The 27,977-nt window shown below is 39.6% G+C and overlaps 1 protein-coding gene across 4 annotated transcripts in view; it reads right to left on the reverse strand.

Moving 5' to 3' along the window:
* The window catches only part of TBL1XR1 (TBL1X/Y related 1), a 218,870-nt gene that overhangs the window by 8,026 nt on the left and 182,867 nt on the right, over nucleotides 1–27,977 (reverse strand). For all 4 annotated transcript variants that reach the window (XM_060767487.2, XM_060767489.2, XM_060767488.2 and 1 more), the window contains 12 exons: nucleotides 20,961–21,106; nucleotides 19,038–19,257; nucleotides 13,233–13,365; nucleotides 11,848–11,989; nucleotides 10,657–10,720; nucleotides 10,449–10,546; nucleotides 8,828–8,888; nucleotides 7,472–7,593; nucleotides 6,332–6,406; nucleotides 3,956–4,083; nucleotides 2,287–2,452; nucleotides 1,466–1,567 (listed from right to left, as the gene is read on the reverse strand). In XM_060767487.2, coding sequence (XP_060623470.1) covers nucleotides 1,466–1,567; nucleotides 2,287–2,452; nucleotides 3,956–4,083; nucleotides 6,332–6,406; nucleotides 7,472–7,593; nucleotides 8,828–8,888; nucleotides 10,449–10,546; nucleotides 10,657–10,720; nucleotides 11,848–11,989; nucleotides 13,233–13,365; nucleotides 19,038–19,257; nucleotides 20,961–21,106 — 1,457 coding nt within the window. The remainder of the gene's footprint in view (nucleotides 1–1,465; nucleotides 1,568–2,286; nucleotides 2,453–3,955; nucleotides 4,084–6,331; nucleotides 6,407–7,471; nucleotides 7,594–8,827; nucleotides 8,889–10,448; nucleotides 10,547–10,656; nucleotides 10,721–11,847; nucleotides 11,990–13,232; nucleotides 13,366–19,037; nucleotides 19,258–20,960; nucleotides 21,107–27,977) is intronic.

Genomic DNA, 27,977 nt, shown 5'->3' on the forward strand with positions numbered 1-27,977 from the left:
CAACAACAACTTTAGTCTGTAGAAATACAAAAATCTGCAGGATAAAAAGAGAAGAGAATATTCCTCACCACTACCCCACGACAAGCGAGTGTGGAGAAGAGCAAACAACAGACCATCTGCTGCGATGCAACCTGAGCCCTGCTACATGCACAATGGAGGACCTTCTTATAGTAACACCAGAGGCACTCCAAGTGGCCAGATACTGGTCAAAGGACATTTAATCAACTACCAAGCTTGCAAACTTTGTGTTTTGTTTGTTTGTTAAAAATGCAATACAACTGTTTGGCTTGCTCCTGACACGATAAATAAAACCACTACCCCAACCAGCCAAATAAAGATTAGGTATGTTCAGGAGTACAAAAACCTAAGATTACACTGGATCACTGAAAACCTTGGAGAGCCAAACCCTCAAACAAGTTTGATTTTTTCTTCTTCTGAAATTTCCTCCAATGTCACCAGCTATGTGGGATAATATAACCATATCTTGGTGATCCAGATTGTATTTTCCTTACCCAAGGCACAGAGAGTACGGATAAAGAAATTAATCTAACAACTAATGATTAGCTGGGCAATCTAACAAACTATTTCTTTCCTTTTCTTTGATGGAACTCATACTTTATACTAGCAATTTGGAAACACGAGCTTTTAATGATAAATGTAAACACTGCATTTTCACGGGTTGACAATTTTTTTTTGTTACCGTTCAATGTGTGTTAAATACTGAATATATGTAGTCAGAAGTAATCATCGCTAATTCAGAAGCTGTTACACAATGATGCATAGGATTATAGTCATGCCCATAAACATCTTTCTTAGATTTTTATTAGTCCTTTATTTGCTCTAGAAGACTGATGGAGATGACTGCTGTCAGCTAACTGCAGCAACAGAACTGCAAGATAGAAACAGCAACCTCCTCCTGGCCATAAGAAGTCCATTTTGGGGAGATAACAGTTCAAAAGAGTCACTTTCCCCAGGTTTCACCATTTTAAAAAAAATACAATACATGACCACACCTGTGCATTTAATTATAGTTTCTCTACTCCCTTGTAGCCCATAGATGATTAATTTTAACTCTTGTCTCTGCTCTAAAGATTTGGCTTTGAAATATGTTTGATATTACTTCGAAAATTACTGTTTGGTTTTGTTTGATCCTTTCTGGGTGGATCCTTTCAATGAAAACGGATTCTCACAAAACCCTGGCTATCAAGAATAAAAAGGTTTCTCCTTGCTTCTGGCTGCTGGTCTGTTTACTAAAATGAATCATTCGTTGAAATGTAATTTCTTCCTTTCTGATGAAGTTCTGGGTGAATCCAACTTATCTTTTCCACTCCAGTTTGTCTGGAGATAAATAGCTCAAACATACTGTATAGTGTTGAATTGCACATGCATATAAGGTCCACTTGGGTATCTCAGGGTGGTCTATTACAATAGAAACAAACATGTTATAGCATTCCAATCTACTTACTGAACCATCTGAAGCACTTGCTCCAACTTTGTCTCCTGCTGCATTCCAGCAAACCTCAAAAATGCCTCCTGTTCCCCGGTAACTATGCACTAGAGCACCCGTCTAAAGAAAACAAGGTTGAAGAGAAAATAGCAATTTAGCATTGTTTATTTATTTATCAGTTGCATCAGTTGCTTTTCTATGTGTTTTAATCTCTGTTCTGTGTATGTTAATATATATTTTATAGAAATATTTTTCAATATGTATATTTAGAGAATCTTTACAATGTTTATGTGTTTTACCTACCCGCCTTGAGTCACAAGGAAAGGTGAGTAAGAAATAAAAGTATGGTGATGATTATTATAACTACACACTCAAAAATAATGAGGGAAATTTAATGTGCAAGTAAAAATTATTTTTCAAATCTTAAATAATTAGTTGAAGTCTTGAACATGCTGACAAGGGCACCACTTACATGAATGGCATGTACACAATTGGCCCCTTTAAGACTGAGAGAAAGAAATGGGTTGCACAGGCTTTCATAGACTAAAAAACCATGCTAGCTTTTGAAGGAAAAAACAGTGGGTCTCAAAAGCTACCATCCTCACTACCTCTGCGGATGCTTGCCATAGATGCAGGCGAAACCGTCAGGAGAGAATGCCTCTAGACCATGCCCATATAGCCCAAAAAAACCTACAACAACCCAGCTACCATTAAGTTTATGTGCCATTTGGCTGACTTAAAAAAGCTATTCCCACAGTACATATTTTTGCTTTATGGTAAACACAGCTACCCGGTGCATTTAAAATAGCATTAAGAAACTGGTGCCTAGGCAGACATACCTGTGTATTCCAGATGTGTACACATTTGTCGAAAGAGCCACTGGCCAGGTACCTGCCATCAGGACTGAAAGCTACACTGTACACAGGTTCTTGATGTTTCGTCAAGGTGTGGATGCAGATGCCTCTGTCTACATCCCATAATCTAACCGTAGAATCGAAGGATGCACTGCCATGGAAGAAAAGAGAAGAAGAAAAGATAATTATTTTATGTATTGCCATTTGCATGCACACATCTACACATTGCAATATTATAGAGTTAATCTTCCACATCTGCGGGTTTGACATATTTGATTATTCAAAGATTTGTTTAACATGTTCTGTCTAAAAATTTCTAGGTCTGTCAGTGCAAGCTTATTGTAAAACTTTTGGCACACACTGACCTTAGAGTTGTGCTGAATGACCTATCTCAGTGGTTCTCAACCTGTGGGTTTCAAGATGCTTTTGTCTCCAAGTCTCAGAAATCCTAACACTTGGTAAACCGGCTGGGATTTCTGGGAGTTGTAGGCCAAAATACCTGGGGACCCACAGGTTGAGAACCACCGACCTAGAGGTTCTTAGAGAGAATGCATCTCTAGTCATTTGTAGGTTCTCCAGCACAATTCTATGGTCAACTTCTGGTAGAAGTTGACCATAACTTTGCACTGAAGGACCTAGAGATTTTTAGAGAGAACATTTTAATGAAATTCGCAAATAATCAAATCCATGGAACCACAGTGAATTGCTGACCTGAAGGTCAATGGTTCAAGAAATGGGGTGAGCTCCCGTTTGTCAGCTCCAGCTTCCCATGCGGAGACATGAAAGAAGTCTCCCACGGGATAGTAACACATCCAGGGCATCCCCTGGGCAAAATCCCTGCAGGCGGCCAATTTTATCATATCAGAAGCGACTTGCAGTTTTTCAAGTCGCTTCTCACACGATTAAAAAAAATCAAATACATGAATGTAAAACTCACATGCTGGAGTTTTGTTCCAAGACTCCCTTCTAGCATGGTCACCAAAATGCATGGAAGCTCAAATCCCATTATATACAATGTTGTAGTAAGTTTCCTTCTTTATATAAATTAGCAAAAATCTAAGTTTGTCTTTTAGATTTTTTTGTGGGGGGGGGGGGGAGATATTGGAGTTGTAGTTGATAGAATTTGTGGATATAGAATCCGTGGATATGACAAGCCAAATGTGTACACAACACACACACACTAATGAAATTATACAATAAAATTATAAAACCAATTAACTAGATAAAATGCATTCAATATCATTGCTATAAAACAACATTAAGACAAAATTGTAAATTTTGGAAAACAAGAAAACATTTGATTGAGACTTAAAAAAAGAAAAGAAGATAGGACCAATCTCCAAAAGTTCAGGGACGCAATGCCAAGTTTTGTTCCAATACATCAAGTGATGTGTGAACAGCACTGCCTATGTATCTGAATATGCTTGATTTAGTTGACAAATACGTAGTTTATGCACACTACTAAATGTACAACAGCAATGCTTTGGGGAAAGGCATAGGGCATCTTGATCTGTGGACACCACGAAGGACACGTAGCCTGGAGAGCTATTCTTCTAAGAGGAGCCTGGAGGACTTGTGTGCAAAGCTACAAGAACGAAACACCTGGTTCAGCTGTCTCTTCTTCACATGGAAAAAGACTGAAGGTCAAAATTACCTTGCTAACATAAGATTGGCGTTTGGGTTGTTTGTTCCTGGCCCCGTAGGACTCCATTTGATAGTATAAATTTCTTTGTTGTGTGCTTGTAGATCGTGGACACAATTATCTTGTTTCATACTCCAGATCTAAGGCAAATAATAAAAGATAACAGTCAGTGGCATGTCTTATTAATTTTTGTTGAAATATTTTTTTCACAAATATTGCAGTTGTTTGGCTTCCAAAAATCTATATTTCAGTAAAACAAATACTCATTTAAATAAAATATATATATTTCGTGCCCTGGATATGTGATACTTACTAGCAGCTTACTATCCCCTCTATGGGTAAAGCAGGTGTGGAAAAATGTGTGACCCATGAACTACAAAGGGCATTTTTCAGTCCTGGATGACCTTGGGCAAGTCATAGTCTCTCAGCAAATCTTGTGATTGGTTTGCCTTAGGGTCCTCATAAATCAGATATGACTTGACAGCATACAACAAAAATGAATTATCCCCTCTTTTTACTCTGATAAACCCTTGCTTTATCATACCTGTGAATGAACAAATTACTCAATGAATCTAAGTTGGACTTAATGTGATAATGCGATATCATCTGTAGTTCCCAGAAAACAATACACTTATGGGTTGGGGGACTGAGGCAGTACTGTGTCGAAATAAATGCCCAATAGTGATAGGTCACTGTGAATTTTGCTCAATTTTTATCAATGAAGATATAAAAAATATCAAATTGTGAATTAACTGAAAGCCAAGAAATGGAAATTTTATCAAAACAATTTTAAATAGTATGCCCATAGCACATGTACAGAGGGGTCAAAATCTATTAGGCTCAAAGCCTTGAATAAAATTCAAATTCTGACTGTTCACTGAAATGATACCAATATTGTTGCCAATTCAGCCAACTCACATATTGACATTCTAACTCGGAGGTGAAACAAGCCAAATAACCAACTGGCAAGTAGAAAGAACACAAAGAAAACAAACTTTTCCAATTGATGGAATGATTACTAACATAAATGCCTTTAGCAACAGGTTCATGGAATTAAAGGCCATAAGTGACTATTGCTTTATTGGCCTCCTCCAGTCTGCTGGAACTTCTCCCATTCTCCAAGAATTCTCAAAGATGATTGCCAATGGTTCCGAAATGACTTACGCTAGTTCCTTCAGTACTCTTGGGTGTAGTTGATCTGGCCCTGGGGTCTTGAACTCATTAGAGCGACCAGGTATTCCTGGACAACTTGTTTCCCAATTTGGGGTTGGATGCCCTCTAATCCCTCATCCACTCCATCTTGATGAGGTTGAAGATTACTTTCTTTTTGTGAGAAGACCAAGGCAAAGAAGGCATTAAGTAGTTCTGCCTTTTCCCTATTCCCTGTCAGCATTGCCCCATCTTCTCCTCGAAGAGGCCCTATCGCCTCCTTGTTTTTCCTTTTTCTACTGACATAAGAAAAGAAGCCCTTTTTATTGTTTTTAATGTCCCTGGCAAGCCTGAGCTCATTTTGTGCTTTAGCCTTGCGGACCTTTTCCCTACAGGTGTTGGCTATTTGTTTGAATTCTTCTTTGGTGATTTTTCCCTTTTTCCACTTCTTGTGCATGTCTCTTTTGTGTCTTAGCACAGTTAGAAGTTCTTTTGGCTTTTGCAAAAGTTGCTTAATGCTTGCTTACATCAGTCCTCTTTGAAGATTCAATCATTTTATTTATTTTATTTAGACTAACCCTAAACGGCAACTGCTGCAGCCAGCTATTTGGATCCTTCAACCATCGTTTGGCTCCTGAGCAGCTTTGCATTCTAGGAAATGTAGTTTACAGAATGGCCTTTTGCAATCTCTTCCATTGGAGGCCTGGCCTTACCAAACTACAGTTAAGATGGCTGTGATTAGTCATGCTCACAGCTCCCTTCCTTATGGCGGCGCCGGTGAAGATGGAGCCAAAGCACTTTAATTAGGCTTTACCAAAGTTGCTTCATGGTTATAGTGAAATTAAACTGACCAGGAGAGACATCCAAATGTTACAGAACATTTACAAAAAAAATTGGGTAAGTGATTCAAATTCTAACCCCCCCCCCCATCTGCATGCCTCGAAAACAGCTTAGTATGCACAAATTTAAGAAATCAGATACAAGTTCCAATTTTAAACCAAAAATTTGCACCAGCCTACCAGTTAGCATTGTTCATGCAGACCAAATGGGCTCCTTGTTTGATGCACCAAAACAATTCTTATGGTTTAGAAACTGACTAAAATGTCATCGGGACCGACAGTTGGCATTCTATCTGGGAAGAATGTCACAAGCTACCCACCCAACAATCTAGATGTGAAAGCATTAGCATAAAATGTTTATTGCAGACCTGAAACTCCTAACAATCCACTGCATGTTTACCTTTAAAGTCATGTCGTCAGAACAAGATGCCAAAAGATTACCAGTGGGATCCCATTTGATTGCATTTACTTCATTCTGAAAAAAACAGAAAAAATAAAGTTGAACTGGGCCTTTAGTTTTTATTCTACTTTCCATAAAAGAGATGCAATCAAGGAAATTTCTTAACTCAACAGTGTGGTGACAGGAGATTTTAAAAATGGAAGAGGATGATATTGAAATCATTGTGGTGTGTGTGGTGTGTATCTCAAAATTCAACTGGATCCGTCAACTGCAGCCTTAACGTGGAAACAACTCGTTAATGGTCCAGAATGACTAAAACTGTGTTCTAAATATAGTCCACCAAAAGTAAGTCTATTCAATTCAATAGAACCCAATTGCGGCTAAAACCCAGGACTGGAAAAGATTATAATTATTCCTCCACATTTGTGTTTATTGACTTTTGCTGATTGGACTATTCACAGATTTGATTAAGTGTGGTCTTTCTAATAATATCTCTATCTTCCAGTTTGACTCTGGTCAACTTTCTTTCATCATGATGGGGGACATAGAGATTTCTAGAGAGAACACAGAAGCAGTATTCTATCAGATAAAGATTGCATTTTTTATTTGTAGTTTTTCACTTTCATGACTGCGTGGACACTCAGTGAATAGCGGTGTTATCATATTTCCATAACATTATGTGAATAGAGGCGTTATCATATTTCCATAACATTAGATTATGCACAGTCTCTAGGATTGACCGAGAGCACTTATTTGATGATGATAACAATTAGAGCACTGTACCTACATAGCAAGGGTATCGCAACTCTACAATTTAGAAGTTAGTACAACTGTATAATGTATCAAACTCTTGCTTCTCCCAATAATTAACCAAACTTATCTCACATTTTTAGAAGCTGTGTGTCATCTGTAATATCTCAAGAACCTTGCAGTCAGTTCCAGATGACTTGTATAGAAAGTCCAGTGAAAGTCCATAGTTTGTGGGAACTATGGCATTAAACAACAAGTTCATAAAAGGAGTTAGGTAAGATCAACAGATCATAACGAAAACTCTTTTAAGTTTCACCTCCAATAACAAGATTGTGTCTCTTAACTTTGGTTCAAATATGTAAGTGGAAGATAACAAAAAAGCATACTTACTGTGTGGCCCTGGAAGGTTTTGATGGGTTTATCTTGGCCTAACTTACAGACATGAATACACATATCTGTGCTACAGGAGGCAAATGTGTTGTTGCTCTGCCAGTCAACATCTAATGCTGGTGCTATTGACAAAAAGAGGACAAAAGTAAGAAAAAATACCTCATTTGCCCCATGATTGCAATAGAGGAAATGATTGGCCAATTTATACCACACTTCAATGACCTAAAAACCATAGCTGCTAAAAATGACAAATATTTAATCCAGAAGTGTGTGTGATCAAGGAAATTGACTGTATGATTCTGTATGGGGTATAACAAAATCTAGTCAGCCCAGGTCTCTTTGCATATGCTAGAAAACCTTCCCTCTATCATACAAAAAATGGATATATTCCTGGATGCATATCCATGTCTCATAAGCCTAAGGACTCTGATGGAATGAGGAGTTAATGACAACACTGATTTCTTATTGCACTACTCAAGTCAATAAGTTATCCCAAGCTGTTTCTGTGAATGCCCCAAAAACCCAATGCTAAGGGCTTGCCCCTCCCCCCATTTTGGAAAAGCTTCTACTACATCTAGACCCATTGTTATTGTCCCAAGAACAAGCTGGGGTTAACTGTGGACAGATCTCTGGTGCAGATATGAGAAATCTAGGTTTAGATTGCTCCTTGCCATAAAGCTTCTATCTTCAGAAACTACTGCTCAGCATTATTGAAATGATACAATCATGTATCCTGTGTCGGATAAAGTAATGTTGGAAATATATTTTGTTCAAGGGGTATTCTAAGACTGAGATGACGCCAAAACCAATTTAAGTGGACTACAGTAACCAACACAAATTAAGATTTTAATGTATACAAGTAGTTTTCAACCTGTGGGTTCCCAAATGTTTTGGCCTTCAAATCCCAGAAATTGTAACAGCTGGTAAACTGGCTGGGATTTCTGGGTGTTGTAGGCCAAAACACCTGGGGACCCACAGGTTAAGAGCTACTGATCTATAGAGTAGAGTCAGATTTTTGATACATAACTGGGGGAGATAAAATTGAGCTTAAAAAGTTAATTATTTGTTCTACAGACTTCAGAATAACCCTGACTGAACAGTAACTTGTCTAAGCACTCATTTAAATAAATATTTACACATGTTTCTTTTCCAAAGACAATCCAAATAAAAAACAATGGGAAATTGATAATGTTGTCAGTGTTTCCCCTTCCCATGATCTAGCAAAGGTATTTGGGTATACATCTGCATTTTTCAAAGGAGGGGAGCAATACTTATGGAGCCAATAGAAATTGGTTTTCACTGTATATTGCCCTTTGTTTAAAAGAGTGATTTATTCTTTTGAAGAGAAATACATACCAGAATGGAAAGGAAACTGCTGTTTGGCTTCTCCAGTATGTGCATCCCAAATAATTGTGGTCTGAATTTAAAACAACAACAAAATAACAGTAATATTGTAAAACTGTGTAATTTCTTTTTACGGATCTTCCCTGCCCTATTGTTAAAATCCATTAGACAAACATTATTCAGGGCTGTATGTTTTGTTGGGATAGGGTCACCATTCAGAATCTTAGCAAAAAGATACAGCCTCAAATACTGTATATACTCGAGTAGAAGCCTAGTTTTTCAGCACATTGTTAATACTGAAAAAGGCTCCCTCAGTTTGTACTTGAGTGAGGGTCCTGGCGGGAAGATGTGGGGCTGAAAGAAGCCTTTTGCAGATCTTCTACCAGCTGCATGCCTTCTCCCCTTTCGGCACAGAAACCCAGCTGGATCTCTGTGCTGAGAGGAGGAAAGGAAGGTTTGCGGCCCCTCCTCTCGGCACAGCAATCCAGCTGGGTAGAAGTGCCTTCAAACCAGTCCTTTGGCATCAAGAGGAAGACTTTGTGCCTTCATATATAGGTCATTGGACTGGGGTTGTGAATGTTCAGGCATTCACAGCCATTGAGAATGAGGGAACTTGGAAAGCTTCTCAGCTGTAAAACTCCTTGGACCCAAGACTTCAGAGATGGTAACGTATATTTTCTTTACTCCTGTTGAAACATCAAGTTTATGCCTAAGAAAGATAACTCATTGTGAACAATAAAGCCTATTTCGAGTTATCTATAGTGTCTTGATCCTTGAGAGTTCCAGTTCTCTAAAGGAGGAACTGGGGAAAAGATGCCACGTCCATGTTTCTTTCACTAATATCTATAGCCCCCAGGCGCGACAGCGTAACTTTAAATATATCTTAAAGAGCATGTGTTACACACATACGTTAACATGAGCAGGTGTGCCTTTTTGATGAAAGCATGCTGCATAACAACTTTAGATGTCTTGTTGTGTGGTGCATGAAACAAGACTTAAAATAATGAGAGAGGGACTTATGGGGACATCATATGTAAACAACATTGAATTTTCTTTCTGACTCTCCATCTATTTGTCTGGCCTAGTCCTAAGCTGCTCCAATACTGAGATCTCTCACCTGCTCTTAAAAAGTCATCATTTGATCACTTTAATGCTATAATTTAGAATTAAATTGCAATTTGTACTAGCATGAAGAGATCACATCTGATGTCTGTACTGCATATGAATTAGTGGATGTATGACAGACCTAATCAAGTGATAGGAAATATCACTTGATTAAATGCCAATCAAGGTGGCCAATTGAAACATTCACACCAAGCTCCAACAGACAAAAGTTCTTTCTCACACCCTGGACCTTCCACAGATATATAAAACCATTGTTTTTAGTTTCCAACAGACCTCACAACCTCTAAGGATGCCTGCCATAGATGCAGGCTAAATGTCAGGAGAATGCTTCTGGAACATTGCCATACAGCCCAAAAAACTTACAACAATCTAATTGCTATTCCTAAACCCAGGAAAGCAAAAGATTTTCCCAGGGCTTAATTATATTTTAGCTGCTAACACAAATCAACAAATATAGCTACCTCCCATTTAAATCTTGTAACAGTGAGTATTAAAGAAGTCTCCTCACCTTATCCACACCTGCACTTAAAATGAAGTTGCCTTTCTTGTTCCATTTTAATGCAAATATGGGACCTTTATGTTGCCCTAACGTGCTGGCAAGGTTACCTATAAAAATAAAGAGTAAGATTAAATTAATTACAATTTCTTTCTCTCTTGTTTGTTTGGTTGGTTACACCAAGTAATTGAACTAAGCTACTGAAAAGTAGCGTACTCACCATCTTTAGTCCATATCCTTGCGAATCCATCATATGACCCCGTCGCTAGAAGTGTACCTTCGCTCTGTCGGGGAAAGTTACAGTTCTTATACTTTTATCTCATAAATCGCAGCTAAGCAATCTAGCATTTTCACTAGGAATGACTGTATCTCGTGGTGAGAATAGAGTCTGCCCGCTGCAATGCTATGCACACCTATTTGGAAAAAAGGTGACGTTGAGTGTTGGGAAAGAATCTAGCGCCAACTTTGAAACTTAACTACTTTTATTTTTGCATGCGCTTTTGTGGATTTCAATCTAGATGAACTGACTCAGGGGGAATGATAGGGATGGTTTTGTTTACCGGTGTCTAACAAAATATGTCTTCTTTTGGAATTTTCTAGATCTTCCATGTGATTCTGTGGCATGCTTCTGCTGGAGGTGGACCACAGAGTTGCTTTGGAGGACATAGCAATATGTAAAGAGGTGTCTGTTCTAGGCATTTCTTAGGTCCTCCAGCTTGACTCCATGCAATATCTTTTGTTCATTATGGTTTGTGTACCCATGTGAAGTCTTGGACTATATTCCCCATGGACAAAGAGGTCATACTGTAATTGATTATCTTACATTGTCACAATGATCAGCTAAGACAGATTTATGTTTCGTTTCATCTGTGCCAGTGTTTTTTCATCAAAAGGTCTGGTTTCTCTGTGTTTTCCTTGTTAAAAGCACACATTTAGTGACAATGATAGATGAAGCCTGTTTGTAGCTACACTTCATCTTTTCTGTTTCCTGCCTCCTTGCCTTTACCTCCATTGTGAGGGGTCATATTCCAGGCAGTTAATTTAAACACACTTGGGGGTTTGGTCATACCTGCTGGGATTTTACGGCTCCATTAATGTATCACAAGCCACTTCTAAAAGTCCACTAGGCTTTCAGAGAAAAGGGGCCTGCTGAATGAATTCTTAGACAAGCCTGCAGCCCTGCTGGGCTTTAATCACTACATAACAGTCCCATATATATGAGATGATGACATTTCAGCAAGGCATCTGTTTCAACAGGTACCATGGCACATGAATGGTACAACAGTAGCAATAAAACTAATAGCCAAAACTCATACTCCCTCAAAGAAATAGCCACCACAAACTGAAATGTTTGAAGCGAAACAGTCATTTCTTTTTGGTAAATGATAATTTATGAAAAGTTTCTGCTTACATTCCAATCCAGGGAAGTCACATCTTTGTTGCTCGGTACATCTTGACCTCCTTCTCGTATACAATGCCGAAGGACGAGCTGTGTTGATCCACTGGTACTGTTTTCACTGAGGTTCCATATTCTTGCTGTAGAATCTCCAGATCTGCAAAATGAAACCAAATCAAAAAAGGTTACTCCCACCTGATTTCAGAGCTTGAGAAGAAACCTGCAACAACAAAAATAAAAATCGGTGTACTGCTATCCTCAGTCTCTGAAGGAGCTGGGGGTGGTGACGGCCGACAGGGAATTCTGGGTGTGGGCTGGCTCTAGGGGTTTGTGCTCATCTCCATTTCTAAGCCAAAGAGCCGGCATTGTCCATAGACACCTCCAAGGTCATGTGGCTGGCATGACTACCTTCCCGCTGGAGAGGTACCTATTGATTTACTCACATTTGCATGTTTTTGAACTGCTAGGTTGGCAGAAGCTGGCTCTAACAGTGGGAGCTCACACAACTCCCTGGATTCGAACCTGCGACCTTTCAGTCAACAAGTTTAGCAGCTAAGTGCTCTACATATAATATACATATAGCCTGCAATGGGAAAACAGGATTTGATTGCTAGAAAACTACTATCCATATCAGAACACAGGTTTCTCCAACAGATAAGAACTTGCTCATTTTTATGAAACCAAAACAAAGTATTTCATCTGAAAAACAACAATGGATGGCAGTCAAAAAAAGCACTGGTGTTGGGACAAGACACTATAAAAATAGCAGCATTAAACTGCCATATGACCCAGCTGATGATGACTGTCCTGATTACAATCTTATGAAGGTTAGTCTGCTGCCAGCACTGTTCCACTCAGTTATACTTATTTCTAATTGCTTAGGTCCACATTGTATTACAGCCAAACTTATAAGAAATCGTCTTCAGTCAACTAAAATGCTTGATGTACTGTTTAATAAAGAATGCAAACCATCTTTCAAATAAATGTTAGCATTTACTAGGTTTAGGAATCCCATCCGTAACAACCAAAGACATATCTTCTCATTGCCTGACTTCTTTCATGCTTTCCTGTCATAAACAATAGTGAAATTTGCAAACCTTAGTAACACTTGATTCTCCTACCAGGAGAATCCATCAATTATTCTACTGTTTATGTCAATGATACAAATGCTTCCGCTTGGAAGAACCTCCTAGAGTGTCCTCCCATCCTTTGTTCATGTTTCTGCTTCACAACACCCCTGAAGGAAAATGCTAAAATGCTATTAAGGAGATTAGAAGGTTGTTTCCTGTATTCCCACTATGGATTTCCCATGGCACATATTCATGGGCAGAAAAACAAAAGAGATACTCCGTAAGATCTTTTATTCAAGACCACATGGGGTTTCTTTAGGGGAAACATACCCTGAGGCCAGAAGGTCGCTAACAGGGTTCCAGGCGCAGATGAACACTTCAGATTCATGTCCGCGTAGCACCACTGCTTTGTTGGGAGGGATTTCAACATCACCATCCACTTCCATCATATCCGTATGATTATCTGCACAAAAGGACACAAGACAAGGCATATGCAGCAATATGCACAATTACTGATCATATTCATTACTCAGCTACCCATTCTTCTTCTTCCTGTGTATAAATGTTATTAAATTACTAAATGGACAGCAGAAGAACAGAAGGAAGACTCTCAGCTACATGCTATCATATCCCAATACACCAGAGCAGGACAATAAAAACACATGGAGGAGATAAACAACCGTATTAATATTATGTTTTGATCCAGACCCATCTAAGTTCCAAAAATATGTTAATTGGTAGTACTTTTTATTGATTAGCCCATTTGACAAACACATACACACACACACACAAATATATATATATATATATATATATATATATATATATATACACACACAATCCACAGTGCAACATAAGTTAAAATAAACAAGTTGTTAACAAGGTCCCGATCCAGATCAAATATCTGCATCATCTCTACAGTTTACCCCAATCGACTCGAAATATGCAGTTCTCAGCTGTGTTGCTTTAAACAGAAAAAGGGCTGTTTTATATGTTACTAGCTTGGGGACCCGGCGCTGCCCGGGTTATTAGAGAAGTGGGTAATGGTGGTTCTCTATGCCAAGTTTGGTTTTTCTTGGTCATTGGCTGATGGTTGCATTGTTTTCAGGAAGTGAGTGAAGGTACTTGAAGTGCCATCATCCATGGTCCACCCTTCTCCAAACAGCAGCAGGATATAGAGTGTGTCATGGGGAATCTGTGTGCCAAGTTTGGTCTTTATCAGCCATTGGATGAGGGTGGTAGTGGTTTCAGTAAGTGAGGGAAGGTAATGCAAGTCCCATCATCCAAAGTCCATCCTCCTTCAAACTGCAGCAGGATGTAGAGTGGGCCATGGGGACTCTGTGTGCTAAGTTTGGTCTAGATTGGTCTATGGATGAGGGTTGCAGCAATCTTGGGAAGGAAGTGGAGGTACTTGAAGTCCCATCATCCACGGTCTGTCCTCCTCCAAACTGCACCAAGATGTAGAGTGGGTCATGGGGGCTCTGTGTGCTAAGTTTGGTCTTGATCAGTCATTGGAGTAGGGTCACAGTGGTTTCAGTAAGTGAGTAAACATACTGCAAGTCCCATAATCCATGGTCAACCCTCCTCCAAAACTGCAGCAGGATGTAGAGTGGGTCATGGGGGCTCTGTGTGCCAAGTTTGGTCTAGATTGGTCATTAATGAGGGTTGCAACAATCTTGGGAAAGGAGTGGAGGTACTTGAAGTCCCATCATCCATGGTCTGTCCTCCTAGAAAGTGCACCAGGATGTAGAGTGGGTCATGGAGACTCTGTGTGCCAAGTTTGCTCTTGATCAGTCATTGGCGAGGGTCTCGGTCCCAAGGAGTGAGTGCAGTGACTGCAAGTCCCATCATGCATTGACAAATTCTTCCAAACCGCACCAGGATGTAGAATGGGTCATGCAGGCTCTCTGTGTAAATTGTGGTCCTGACCCATCCTTGTTGGCAGTTGTAATGGTCGTAGGAAGGGAGTGCAGGTATTGCAAGCCCCATCATCCATGGTGCATCCTCCTCCAAACTGCACCAGGATGTAGAGTGCATCATGGAGACTCAGTGTGCCAAGTTTGATCTTTATCGCTAATTGGATGAGGGTTGCAGTGCTCTCAAGGATTGAGCAAAGGTACTGCAAGTCCCATAATCCATGGTCCATCCCCAGCCAAACCACACCAGGACGTAAAGTGGGTCATGAGAGGTCTATGTGCCAAGTGTGGTCCTGATCAGTCATTGGATGAGGTTAACAGCGGTCTCAGAATGTGAGTGATGGTACTGCAAGTCCCATCATCCATGGTTCATCCTCCTCCAAACTGCAGTAAGATGTCGAGTGGGTCTTGTGTGCTCTGTTTGCAAAGTGTGGTCTGTATTGGTAATTTTCTGACAGAGCCCCTGGCCTTTCCTTTCCTCTCTTTGTTAGCTCGGAATCTTGGAATTGAGGCTGGCCAATCAGAGACCATATGCAAATTTCCTTCTGTCATGCCCTGTTTCTGCCATGAACCCTTTTCTCCACCAGGGGCTCCGTTGAAGCAGGCCAATCAGGGATCATATGTAAATAGCACCACAGCAGCAGCCAGTCAGAATCTTGGAACTTTCAGGCTGGCCAATCAGAAAGCTGGCACATACACCGCCACACATCCGCCGCATACAAGTTTTGACTTTTATTATATATATAGATTTTAGCATTCTGTCCAGGCAATAAAATGTAGTTTTAATATATGGGTCCCAGTATGTTTTTTGTATAATGTATGGCCCAAGGTATTGGTTTCTCTCTTTCTTGTACAAGTGACAAGGTAGGTATTTCTAGCAGCTTGAACCAGCCAAATCTATGATCATGGAATATGGTAGTATTGTAGAACATTTGGAGGCTATTAGATTAAAGAAAGCTGGGCAAATGGGTGTTTTTCAATGCTGTAGGTCTATGGAGTATAGGAACTGTTATTTGAAATGTACTGCTGGAGGAAAATTCTGAGTGCCTTGGACCAGGGGAAAACCAAACCAGTCCATACTCCAGGAAATAAAGCCTGACTGCTCACTGGAGGGAAGGCTATTAGTGGCAAAGATGAAGTACTTTGGCCACATAATGAGAAGATAGGAAAGCTTGAAGTAGTCAATAATGCTGGGGAAAATGGAAGGAAGAGGGGCAGACCAAGGGCAAGATGGAGGTGTGGTATCCTTGAAGTGACTGGCTTGACTTTGAAGGAGCTAAGGGTGGCCACGGCCAACAGGAAGTTCTGGCGTGGGCTGGTCCATGAGTCGGAAGCAACTGAACAAATAAACAACAAACTTTTATTTGCTTTAAATATTGCAAGAAACTTTCTGTTTCTTCCATGTTCACCATGACACCAAATAGATAGATCAATGTGGCCAAGTAGACAGTTGGCAGAAGACAGTTCCACCTTGTCTCCTGTGCTATTCTAATAATATAATATATTGTATATACATATAATATTTTTGATATTGTGATGTAATGCAATGTAACACTAATAATAATGGTATGATGTTATAGTTGTATATTTATATTACATGTAATATTACTAATAATATTACAATATAATGGTACAGTACAATATAGTAATATTTAGTGCTGATATTGTACTATGCTAAAGATATAATATATTATGTGTATGTATGTATGTATGTCTTGTAGGCTGCTCTGAGTCTCCTTCAGGGTGAGAAGGGAGGCATATAAATGCCATAAATAAATAAATAAATAAATAAATAAATAAATAAATAAATAATAAATAAATAAATAAATAAATGTAGTGGCCAATCATAATAGCAGCTCCTCATTTAAAAAATGTCTCATTACCCTGACCTTACAACACAAAATGGTACACCAAGCAAAAATCAACTTTTTTCTTTGCATATGCAAATGATCAAACCTTTCTGATGTTTATACAATTAATAACTTAAAATGTGATATTAGATTAAAAATTAAAATGCAATAACAGGGGAAATAAGCTATTTTTAGTCTGTCAATCCATAGTGTGATTAATGGAATGCTGTTAAAGATAAACTTTGCATTCCATTTCTTTCTAAAAGTGTATTTTCACCGAACACAGAGAGAGAGACAGAGTGAAGATGCTATTCCAGCATCACTGGTATTCAACACAGTAGCGAAAATGTTCCTTCTTGCAAAGAGATGCAGTATCATTTGCGTTTCAGCCAGTAGGGGTGGCTGGCACATCACATTCTCAATTCTTTACGATGAAGGGTGCCTGTGTTTTCCAAATCCAAACATGGAAAGGAATGAAGACTGCTGGCTTTTTTCAAAGAACCTGTGTATCTTCATGTTTTTACGTGTAAGACAAAGTGTTAACTTTGCAAAACCGGCACACATAATACTCTGTGCAGGAAATAGTTTAGCAATACTTTTTAGGAAAGGGCTTGGGCAATATCCCTTTCCCAAAGTAAGCAATATTTCTAAGAGTTCAAGAAAAGGTAGGTTGTGAATTGCACAGTAGACACTACAGTAGGCTCATTTCTAGCAGCCTGCCTCTACTTGCCTGTTGCTGGGAACTAAATGATTTCATGGACATATCTTGCAAATAACTTAGCTCCAAAGCAAAATACCGCTCATTAGCTTTGTCTTAGCCATTAAGAGAGCTGAGCAAGCACTTCTCCTTTGAAATTTAAAACTGAATCAGCAGGCTGCAGGGATACTAAGAGTAAGAACCAGGACACACAAGATGAACCTCGGCTCAACCCAACTTTAGGGTTTGATTGTGTGGACTGTCTCTATTAACTTCTTCTTGTGAATTACTCAAAGGTTTTAATAAGTCCATTCATTTCATTCTTCTCTAAAACAATAGCAGGATTAGCACCCTAACTTTCCATGAGGACACATTCCATTGGAAATGATTGGATATGTCATGGAGCCAGACATTTCTTGTGGTAGAACAATGATCTGCATCCATTTTTGTTTACTCGTATATTCCGGCATATAAGATGACTGGGTGTATAAGACGACCCCCAACTTTTCCAGTTAAAATATAGAGTTTGGGATATACTCGCTGTATAAGACTACCTCTCTTCCAATGTACACCAAATAAATTTTTTAAAAGCATCAGATTTGATTTCAATATAGTAATTTTCCTATTACTGTACCTCCTTCTCTGCCTCTCAGATCTTGCACATGCACACTTGCACTGCTTCACTGCAATCTTCAGGAGCGAGATCTGAGAGGCAGAGGAGGAGGCACGATAATAGGATACAAGGGTGGGCCAGACAGGTAAAAAAGTTTGTTTTTCTGGGTCCGAGCCACTCAATCTCTTTTTTCCATACCCAGGTGCCCCGGACACCTGCAGTTTGCTCCACCCTTCACTTACACCTTCCCGGTGAGGCGCCCCTTCACTTCACCATTGGGACCGCATTAAGTCCATGGATCCTGATGAATGGATTTTCTTCTACCATACTTGTACAGTGTCCCCTTAATGCTTTCATACAGTCGTTGCATACGTAAGGGACGCAACCACTGCCATTTTTGAGCTCCCCCCACCATATGTAGCAACCACAGATTCTCCAATCCGGACGGGAAGTTTCAGCACCCGCTCTATAAGACAACTCCCGGCATATAAGACTACTCCTGAGTATAAGACGACTCCCGCACATAAGGCTACCCCCACGTATAAGACGACCCCTGACTTTTGAGAATATTTTTTTTGAGAAGTAGCCTTATACACCAGAATATATGGTATCTATAATCTGTGGACCTAAATTAAATGTAGAGCTGTTACTTTCTTATACTGCGATTCCTAATAAGAGGTAGGAGGAAGCCTGTCCTGCAAGGATGTATATCATGTGAAATATCTAAACACTAGCTTCAAATTTTCATCATCTTCATGTGTTTCCATGAATGGACATGTTTACACTCATGACAGTAGCAGCAGTGAGGGCACTTAGCACTTGCAAACTCTTCTGAATAATGCTGAAAAATGTAGATGTGGAAGAGTTTGAATGTTTTGAGTACTACAAAAGCCTCACATGTAGACACATTACTCTACCCTTTTGCCTCTCAGCTGTTTTCAGACAAACACCCAGATAATATTTACTGCAGACACCAAAACAAGATCAGAATGTTCATGTTAATAATAATAATAATGTACACAAATAGTTTTTCATCAAATAAGTCAATCACTAGCTTACTTGCTATAGTGTGGGCTCCATTTTCTTCTCCATTCGCAGTGTTTTCGCCATTTTTGGCGGACCCCTGTGGATTTGTTGGAGCTGCTGCTGCCGCCGCTGCCGCTTGCTGCTGTGCGAGCTTGTCTCTATAGGCCTGCTGCCTTGTTTGTACTACATCCGGCATCACGGCGTCTATCAGCGAGAGCGATTCTATCGGCCTACCGTCAAATAACGTACCATCCTAATGGGGAGATTGGAGCGGTGAGGAAGAAAAAGTAATTTAGAGATAGTTGAGAGTTGAATGAAACCTGTAATTTTTGTGAGACATGGTTTATATAGAACTTTTAAGTACAGCACATTATACTTCCTAAAAGTGATCTTGCTCACTTCCACGCAAAAACAAGGGAGATAATTATAGGTGTACTTCAAAGAGGAGAAATAAGTTTAGTATAGGGCTGGAAAACAGGTCAAGGGACCAATTAATAATGCAGAATCAGACTATCAATTCTTCCGTGTGGGGTTATTAATTGCCATGATTTGGGGAGAAGGTGATTAGGAAAAAAAAGGGGACACGTGTGCTGGGAGAAACATGGCACCTGTGTCCCCTTTGGGACATTTTGTATGGGTGTGGGGGGGGGGGGCTTCATAAAGAAACAAAATAAATTTTATGGTTACAGGAAGCCCACCTTCCCTATACCAACCTTGAAGGATAAATAAACAAGCAGAGATATCCAACCCAATGGGACTACAACATTTTTATAAAAAAATATATATCTGGAAATGCACTTTAGGAGAAGACACTTGTACTAATAGTACTTCCTTAGATAACACACACACACACCCTAACATGAAAGTCCTAGTCAAATGCGATCTCATGAAAACTGTCTATGCACTCATGTCCTCTGATGTATTTTTAGCAACACCAGATCTCCTGGTGAGAAGCTGTCTCCCTCATTTATCCTTGCCACTTGGTCTGGTTCAACGTTTGTACCAGAAAAAAATGGATTTATTTCCAGTGAAAGCTGTGCATTCTCTTTCTATTCCATTTCAAAAGAGAAAGAAGACGGATATCCAAAATGATGGAAATGTTCACTTGTCCACTAGACCTCAAGCTAATTTTCATAAAAGGATTTTTATGTGAAACACTGGACATTATCCAGAATTAAAAACCGGATGAACACTCACTTTGATAGCAATCACACAAACCGACATCTTCGCATTACAGAAAAATAGTAGAAGAAAAATAATTTGATTGGGAATTGAATAGTGCTTATTTATTGTTAATCTCCATATGGAAGGGTTAGATAGCTATAAACTGGTAGACAAAGAGAAATGAATGAAGAAAACAATTGGGATAAAGTAGGGCATGTATTCAAAATAATTCATAAACAGCCTCAGCAAAACGAGAGTAAACAAAAACCGCCATGCACTTCTGCTCAATTTGATCCACTGGCTCATTAATATTATTACATAGTGGAACTGGTGTGTGTCTGATCTCCTAAATGAAGCAGCAGCAACTGTTTTAATATGCGTGCATTATAAACAGATGTATTCAAACCTTTCACACTTATACAAGCATCTCTTTGGGGGGGGGGGGGCTACATCTCTTAGGCTTTTCCAGAACTTTATTACAAGACATGTATCCACAAAATTTAATATTTGGTAACTAGTCTAACATTCTGGTTAAAGAAAGTTACATCTTAAGTAGCATCTCTCCTTTCCATATGCATCAAATCTCACAAAGCAAGGACTATCCTGATCTCAATACCATAATTTTATGATGCTCCCATTTTATTCAATAAAGGAAATGTCTGGTGGACACAAATAAGACAGTATCTAAGATACCGGAAAATGAGCAAGGCAGGAAAATTAAGAAGGAGGGAAAGAAGGTGACTGGCAGTTCAACACATTGAAAGGAAGCATATAAAAGAGCGATTTCCTTACCTCATTAATACTGACTTCTGCCTCTACATACTGCAAGCCTTTCTGGATAATGGATATCAAAGCAGCTGGGGGCACCAAAGCACCGTTGATGTTAGACTGGCTGATATGGCTCTCGATACCAAAGGTAAATGCTGAATGAGAAAACCCTAAAGACAAGGGAAAGTTATAAGGATGTGTTCAACCTGTACAAAGAGTTGTTATGTTTTCTGGCTGTGGTCTGTGACTTTCAGCATCTTTGCCCCTGATTTTTTAAGGAGCCTGAGTACTACATTTATAAAGGTGATCATCATATATATTGTTACCAGAAGAGTTGTAAATAATGTCCTTCTATTTAAAACAGTGTTTCTCAACCTGGGGGTCGGGACCCCTGGGGGGGGGGTCGCGAGAGGATGTCCGAGGGGTCACGAAAGACCATCAGAAAACACAGTATTTTCTCTTGGTCATCTGGGTTATATGTGGAAAGTTAGGTCCAATTCTATTGTTGGTGGGGTTCAAAATGCTCTTTGATTGTAGGTGAACTATAAATCCCAACAACTACAACTCCCAAATGCCAAGGTCTACTTCCCCCCAAACTCCACTAGTGTTCACATTTGGACATATTGAGTATTTGTGCCAAATTTGGTCCTGATCCATCATTGTTTGAGTCCACAGATGTAGATGAACTACAACTCCCAAACTCAAGATCCATGCCCATCAAACCTTGCTGATGTTTTCTGATGGTCATGGGAGTCCTGTGTGCCAAGATTGGTTCAGTTCCATCATTGGTGAAGATCAGAATTTTATTTGATTGTAGATGAACTATAAATCCCAGCAAGTACAACTCTCAAATGATAAAACCAGTCCCTCCCCCCAACCCCATTAGTATTCAAATTTGGGCATATTGGGTATTTGTGCCAAATTTGGTCCTGCATATCAGATATTTACATTACGATTCATAACAGTAGCAAAATTACATTTATGAAGTAACAGTGAAAATAATTTTATGGTTGGGGGTTACCATAACATGAGGAACTGTATCAAGGGGTTGAGGCATTAGGAAGGTTGAGAACCACTGATTTAAAACAATGGCGGGGAGAAAAAACCTGTCACAATCAATCTACTGCTTTTTGCTCCTGGAATATGTTTCTTCTTCTTCCAGGCAATGTAGTAGATAGGGACAAAATGTTCCACGCTGTTTTGTGGCAACCCATGATGCTGAAAAGCACACACTGTTAGTAGGTTGGGCCCATTCAGAGCGGACACCAGAACTGACGGGAAAGGATCCGGGAACGGAAAGATGTAAACATGAAAGCCAATCTACTAACCTTAACCACTAGGCAAATCCTACTAATTCAATGGCTACAGTTCTCAGTGTAGTGTAAAATATCCACATGTGGAAATGTGCTACACTACTATTACATAAGTCTGATGAAGTCCAACAACACTGTGCAACACAAGTCAATGAATGGATTTAATTATGCAATCCTCAATGAGCAATGCACAATGCAGAACCACACTACCGCTGTGTGAGCAACACTGCTTCTGCCAGAATACATCCATAGCACTCTGGTGAATAATTTTCCCCACATATATTGCAAGAGTCACACATGCATATGTCACTTCTACTGGAATCAGAAAATGCCTTGCCCTTCAACCATATGCAATATTTAAAAAATAGTACAACATTGTGTATAAATGCACATACATACATATCCTCATATTGTTCCTCCAGGAAGCTGTACTACTGGCTTTTCCTGAATGATTGAATTTGCTCAAGATTTATTTATCAAACAGCATCAGGCAAAGGCCACAGCAGGGAATCTGCTCTGAATCAGAATGTTATATGCAACTCTTTCTTTGTTGTTTCCCCTTGAAACAATGCGGATTTTCTTCCCAATCACTGGCTGAATCATCCAACCTCAGCGGTATAGTTGATACGTCAAGACTCCCATCTTATTATATATTTTTTTCTATCTTGATTTCTTTTTAAATTGCATCAGACAAGGGAGAATTACGTCTACACAGGGGAGGATTAACTTCATGATGAAGCACTTTAATTGTACATAAGCACCAGGACCAGGCATGCTTTATTTCTGTATTCCATTTCAAGAGCTGCCTAATTAAGGTTTGCAAACAGGGAAATTAGAATTACTGAGCGTTAATGTGTTATTTAGTTTGCTTGCCCTAACAAAGGTAAATCCAACGTAAGGAAAACAGATTTGTCTTAAGCTATTATGTTTTCCATTCATAGGTAATTAGAACTCAAGACATTTTCCCTTTTGGGTCACTATAAACAGTTGTTTATAGCCAGGAGAAACTGAAATTGTTGCATATAATGCAGAAAAACAGAGAGATGAATTTTACAAGCATGGCAGCTGGGACAGAAGCATAACCTATCCGAGATACTAAGAAGGGGCTATGCAGAAGCAAACAAGTATATTTCTTCATGGTTGGGCAGCACATTTATAAACATGTACAAGAAATCCTTTAAGGCAATAGATCTCCGGGATTGTGGCGCAGCTGGCTGAGTGTCAGCTGTATTGAGATCACTGACCAAAAAGATCATGAGTTCAAAGCCAGCCCGGGTTGGAGTGAGTTTCCAACCAATTGTGTGTAGCCTGTTGTCGACCTTTGCAACCCGAAAGACAGTTGCATCTGTCAAGTAGGAAAATAAGGTACCACCTTAAAGTGTGGGGAGGCTAAATTAACTGATTTAGGAGGCCATAAAGAAGATTCCAGCAGGGAATGCGGAAGTGCTTCATCAGCGTCGCAGATGGACGATGAAAGCGACAGCTCCCCTGGGGGCCAGAAAAAGTTAAATATCCTCTGTGTATGTCTGTATATGTTTGTATGTCAAAAATTGGCATTGAATGTTTGCCATATATGTGTACACTGTAATCCGCCCTGAGTCCCCTGCGGGGTGAGAAGGGCGGAATATAAAAGCTGTAAAGAAATAAATAAATCTCAACCTTTGGTTCTTTAAATGATGATTGCTGGAAGTCAGGAATTCTGAGAGTTGAGAGTTCTGAACATTTAGAAAAGTGCCATTCATCAGTTGTTGGACTAATGTACATGTGTGAACTGTAATAGCTACCTGAATCTCTGCTCATTCACTAAATTGGTAAGGATAGACCCTGGTCATAGGGTATTTTCTGTACACATGTTGAACTTGAACAGTTCGAAAGTGATTTTGTTTCAAAGACTTAACTAAAGTTCAACTGGAGATAGCAGCTTTGCGTCTCAATCTCAGAGATGAAAGTGATATGTATGTATGTATGTATGTATGTATACACCACCTTTCTCTCAGTGGGGATTAAAGGTGGCACCTAACAACCACACAAACTGTACACAGTTTAAAACCAAGAAAATACAAATGTTATAAACAGTTAAACGTTGCATACAGTTTAAATGCAATCAAAATTACATTTAAAACTCACAATCCCCCAGAATCCCACCCATTACCTCCCCAGCAGTGTGTCCCTCATTCTCCCACAAGTGACTGCTGGCATAGAAATGTATTTACCAGAGATGGGACCATTCCGGTCTCTATTGGGAAGGAGTTCCACAGCCTGGAAGCAACTACCAAAAGGCCCTCTCTCTTGTTCCCACCAAACGCCCTTGAGTGAGTAGTGGGACAGAGAGAAGGCCCTCCCCAGTGGATCGGAGATGTTTGACAGGTTCATAGAAAGAGATAGAGCCACTCAGATAGCCCGGACCGAAGTCATATAGGGCTTTGTAAGTCAAAACCAGCATTCTGAAATGTGCCTGAAAACGTTTCGGCAGTTAGTGGTGTTGTTGCAATTGTTCGCCCCCTATAGCCAGTCCCAGTTTGAAGTCTAGATGCTGCTCTCTTGACCAACTGAAGTCTCTGAGAGCTTCATGTAGAGCACATTACAGTAGTCCAACCAGGATGTAACCAATGTACCACCATGGCCAGATCTGACTTCTTCAGGAATGGGTGCAAGTGGCGTACTAGTTTTAACTATGAAAAAGCACTCCTGGTCAATGCTGATACCTGGGCATCCAGATTGAGACTCAGAAGCATCCCTAACCGTCAAGCCTGTGTTTTCAGAGGGAGTGTGAGCCTATCTAACTCAAGCTGTCCCAGTTCTGTCTTTCAACTGACCAGATATGCACGTCTGAGATAAACTATTGTAATTTTGTATTGTCGAAGGCTTTCATGGCTGGAATCACTAGGTTCTTGTCGGTTTTTTCGGGCTATAGGGCCATGTTCTAGAGGCATTTCTCCTGATGTTTCGCCTGCATCTATGGCAAGCATCCTCAGAGGTAGTGAGGTCACTACCTCTGAGGATGCTTGCCATAGATGCAGGCGAAACGTCAGGAGAAATGCCTCTAGAACATGGCCCTATAGCCCGAAAAAACCGACAAGAACCTTATAGTAATTTTACACTCAAGTTCCACCCCTTCCCCATTTGAGCAAACTTGCCTACTAGGTATGAACCAATCTTTACTGTTTGTGTCATTTCTGCAGCAATTAAAATCACAGTGGATCACAATACAGTTTCTCTGTGTGTCTTCTGAAAACTGCAAACCACCAGTTTCTTTTCATAAAGGCTGCCACAGCTTTGCCTGCTGTTGTCATTGGCTTTTTACTTAAGTCTTCTTGAGTTTTTTCTTTAGTTACTAAATTTTGCTGGTGTTGCTTTCTTGTATTTTAATTACCAACTGTAAGCCCAACTCTAGTTTTTGCACAACTAGAAAAGTCACACATACATTATTTAAGAGATGTATTTTGTGGGATGTAAAATAATATACCAGAGAGACAGTGGGAGATCTGTGCTCTTAACTGTATATTCCACTATTTAGATTTAAAGGATAGCTCTCCCCTTGATATTGAACTGAGATTCAAAAATATAAACTCCAAAAACTAATAACGTATTTCCTCCAGAATTTGAAGTCTTTCCAGTCCTGCCAATGACATCCTGAAATATGAAAAAATGCATTTTACTGTAGTCTAAGAAACACATTTTCATATTTAGGAGTCATGAAATGGGTGTATTAGTATGTAATCCACAATAAACCATGGTTTAAAAGCTATTTTTTCAGGATCCCAAATTTAGTGCCTGAGAGCGATAAGGTCACATCTAGGTCCCAAGTGAAATAACCTGCCAAATTTCAGTACAATGGGCACAACGGGCAAGGACCACTATTCGTCGTGGCAGCCATTTCCAAACTGTGCTCGGGGTCACACTAACATCCTGCTATAAATACATTGGTATATGAAACCTATGACAGCTTTGTAGCTAGCACTGCTCTGAGCTTCATTCTTACAGATAATATTTAAAAAGGAAACCTGGGCCTCTGGAATGGAACTGCTGTTAAGGCTCATCAAGTGACAACTTTTGCAAAAATTTAACAAGGCCACTAAATTGCTGGCAGGGCTGTGTAAAGAAGAGAGGGAGTGCAAAGTGTCTTGTCATAGCTGTATCTGATTGCACTGAGGAAAAACAGCCTCGGTACAGAAGAAACTAAAATAGATATGATAAGCAGGACCAAAAACGTTACTAAGTGTAAAGATCACACACCACTGAGTTCAGCTGCCAGACACCGGCTTCCTGCCATCTCTAGAAATAATGCGTGTATTCAGCTCTTTCCTGGATGCTGCACTTGCTAGTGCTAATGAGGCAAAGTCGAAGCTGCGGCTGCTGATTTATCATAGAGAACCCTTCCCGCATCTGAGCTTTACGTTGCTGCGGATCTAGTGTGTTAGCATTTTCAAAGAAAAGATTCTCTTTTCAAACTCTTCTCCTGAACGAAAGATTCTTTAGATAAGAACTTCTTATATGTTTTTCTCTCGTGACCCTTTTTGGCAGGAGATTTTTATACAGACATTCCCCAAGTTACAAACAAGATAGGTTTTTGAATATAAAATAAGAGCCTTCGTGGATGATGTAATTTGTATAGTAGAGGACCCATGCATAAATATTGAAAACTGGATAAACAAATTAGAAGAATTTGGCAAATTAGCAGGCTTCAGATTGGACAAGAAAAAGACAATGATTCTGACTAAAAATATATCGAAAAAAGGACAGGAGATACTCAAGGAAAAGACAGGTTTACAAACTGTGACGAAGATAAAGTACTTGGGAGTTTGGATCACTGCAGAGAACTCCCAATTACTCACCAATAATAAGGAAAGGAAGTGGATAGAGACAAATAAGGGTTTGTAAGTTGGAACAGGTACATTTTAAGTGTAAACTCCACAGACACATACACATACACACAGAGACACACACATGGTAGAATAAAAAAGAATCCAATATTCCATATTTTTTGTGTATTCTTAAAATGCAAGAATGAAATTCCTGACACTGATCAGCAATGAATGTACACCAGCTTAGCATTCTCATTCAAGTTTTTCAATGTTTGAAATTTTTGTTGTTTTATGAAAAATGAAGCTAGAGAGGCATGGTTTGATGAACGTATGTACGTGATCATAATGCTCATGCGTGATTTTTATCCTGCCTGTCAGTTGCCAGCAGACAGCAGGTAACTCAGGATGTGTTAAGTGAGCGCCATCTCATTTTGGTGTTTGATAAAATGACAGAAAACCTTGAACAAAACTACTGCATTTAATTTTGTATGAAGCATGGCGATTCTCAAGTGGAAACGATCCGCAAAATTCAACAGCCCTATGGGGATGAAGCAATGGGCACCACACAGATAATGGAGTGGTATACGGCTTCAAAGATGGTCACAAAGCAGTGAAGAGTGAAGCACAATCCAGTAGGCCTCAACATCCAGAAATGAGATCATCATTGACCGAGTGAGGACCCTGATTGGTGCAGGATTGTTGAATCATGACCAGAGAACTTGCAGACTAGGTGAGCATCAGCACTGGATCATTCTATTCATTTTGACTGAGGATTTAGGTTTCAGTGCCAAAGCTATTAACAACCGAGCAGAAGCAACTGTTTGGAGTAAATACAGATGTGCGATGCTGCAGACTGTGAACAGTGATCCCAACTGTGTCAATGCAGTGATTCCTGGCAATAAGTTCATGGTTTATGGGGACAA

The sequence above is a fragment of the Anolis sagrei genome, chromosome 3 (assembly GCF_037176765.1).
Source record: "Anolis sagrei isolate rAnoSag1 chromosome 3, rAnoSag1.mat, whole genome shotgun sequence".
NCBI lineage: Eukaryota > Metazoa > Chordata > Lepidosauria > Squamata > Dactyloidae > Anolis > Anolis sagrei.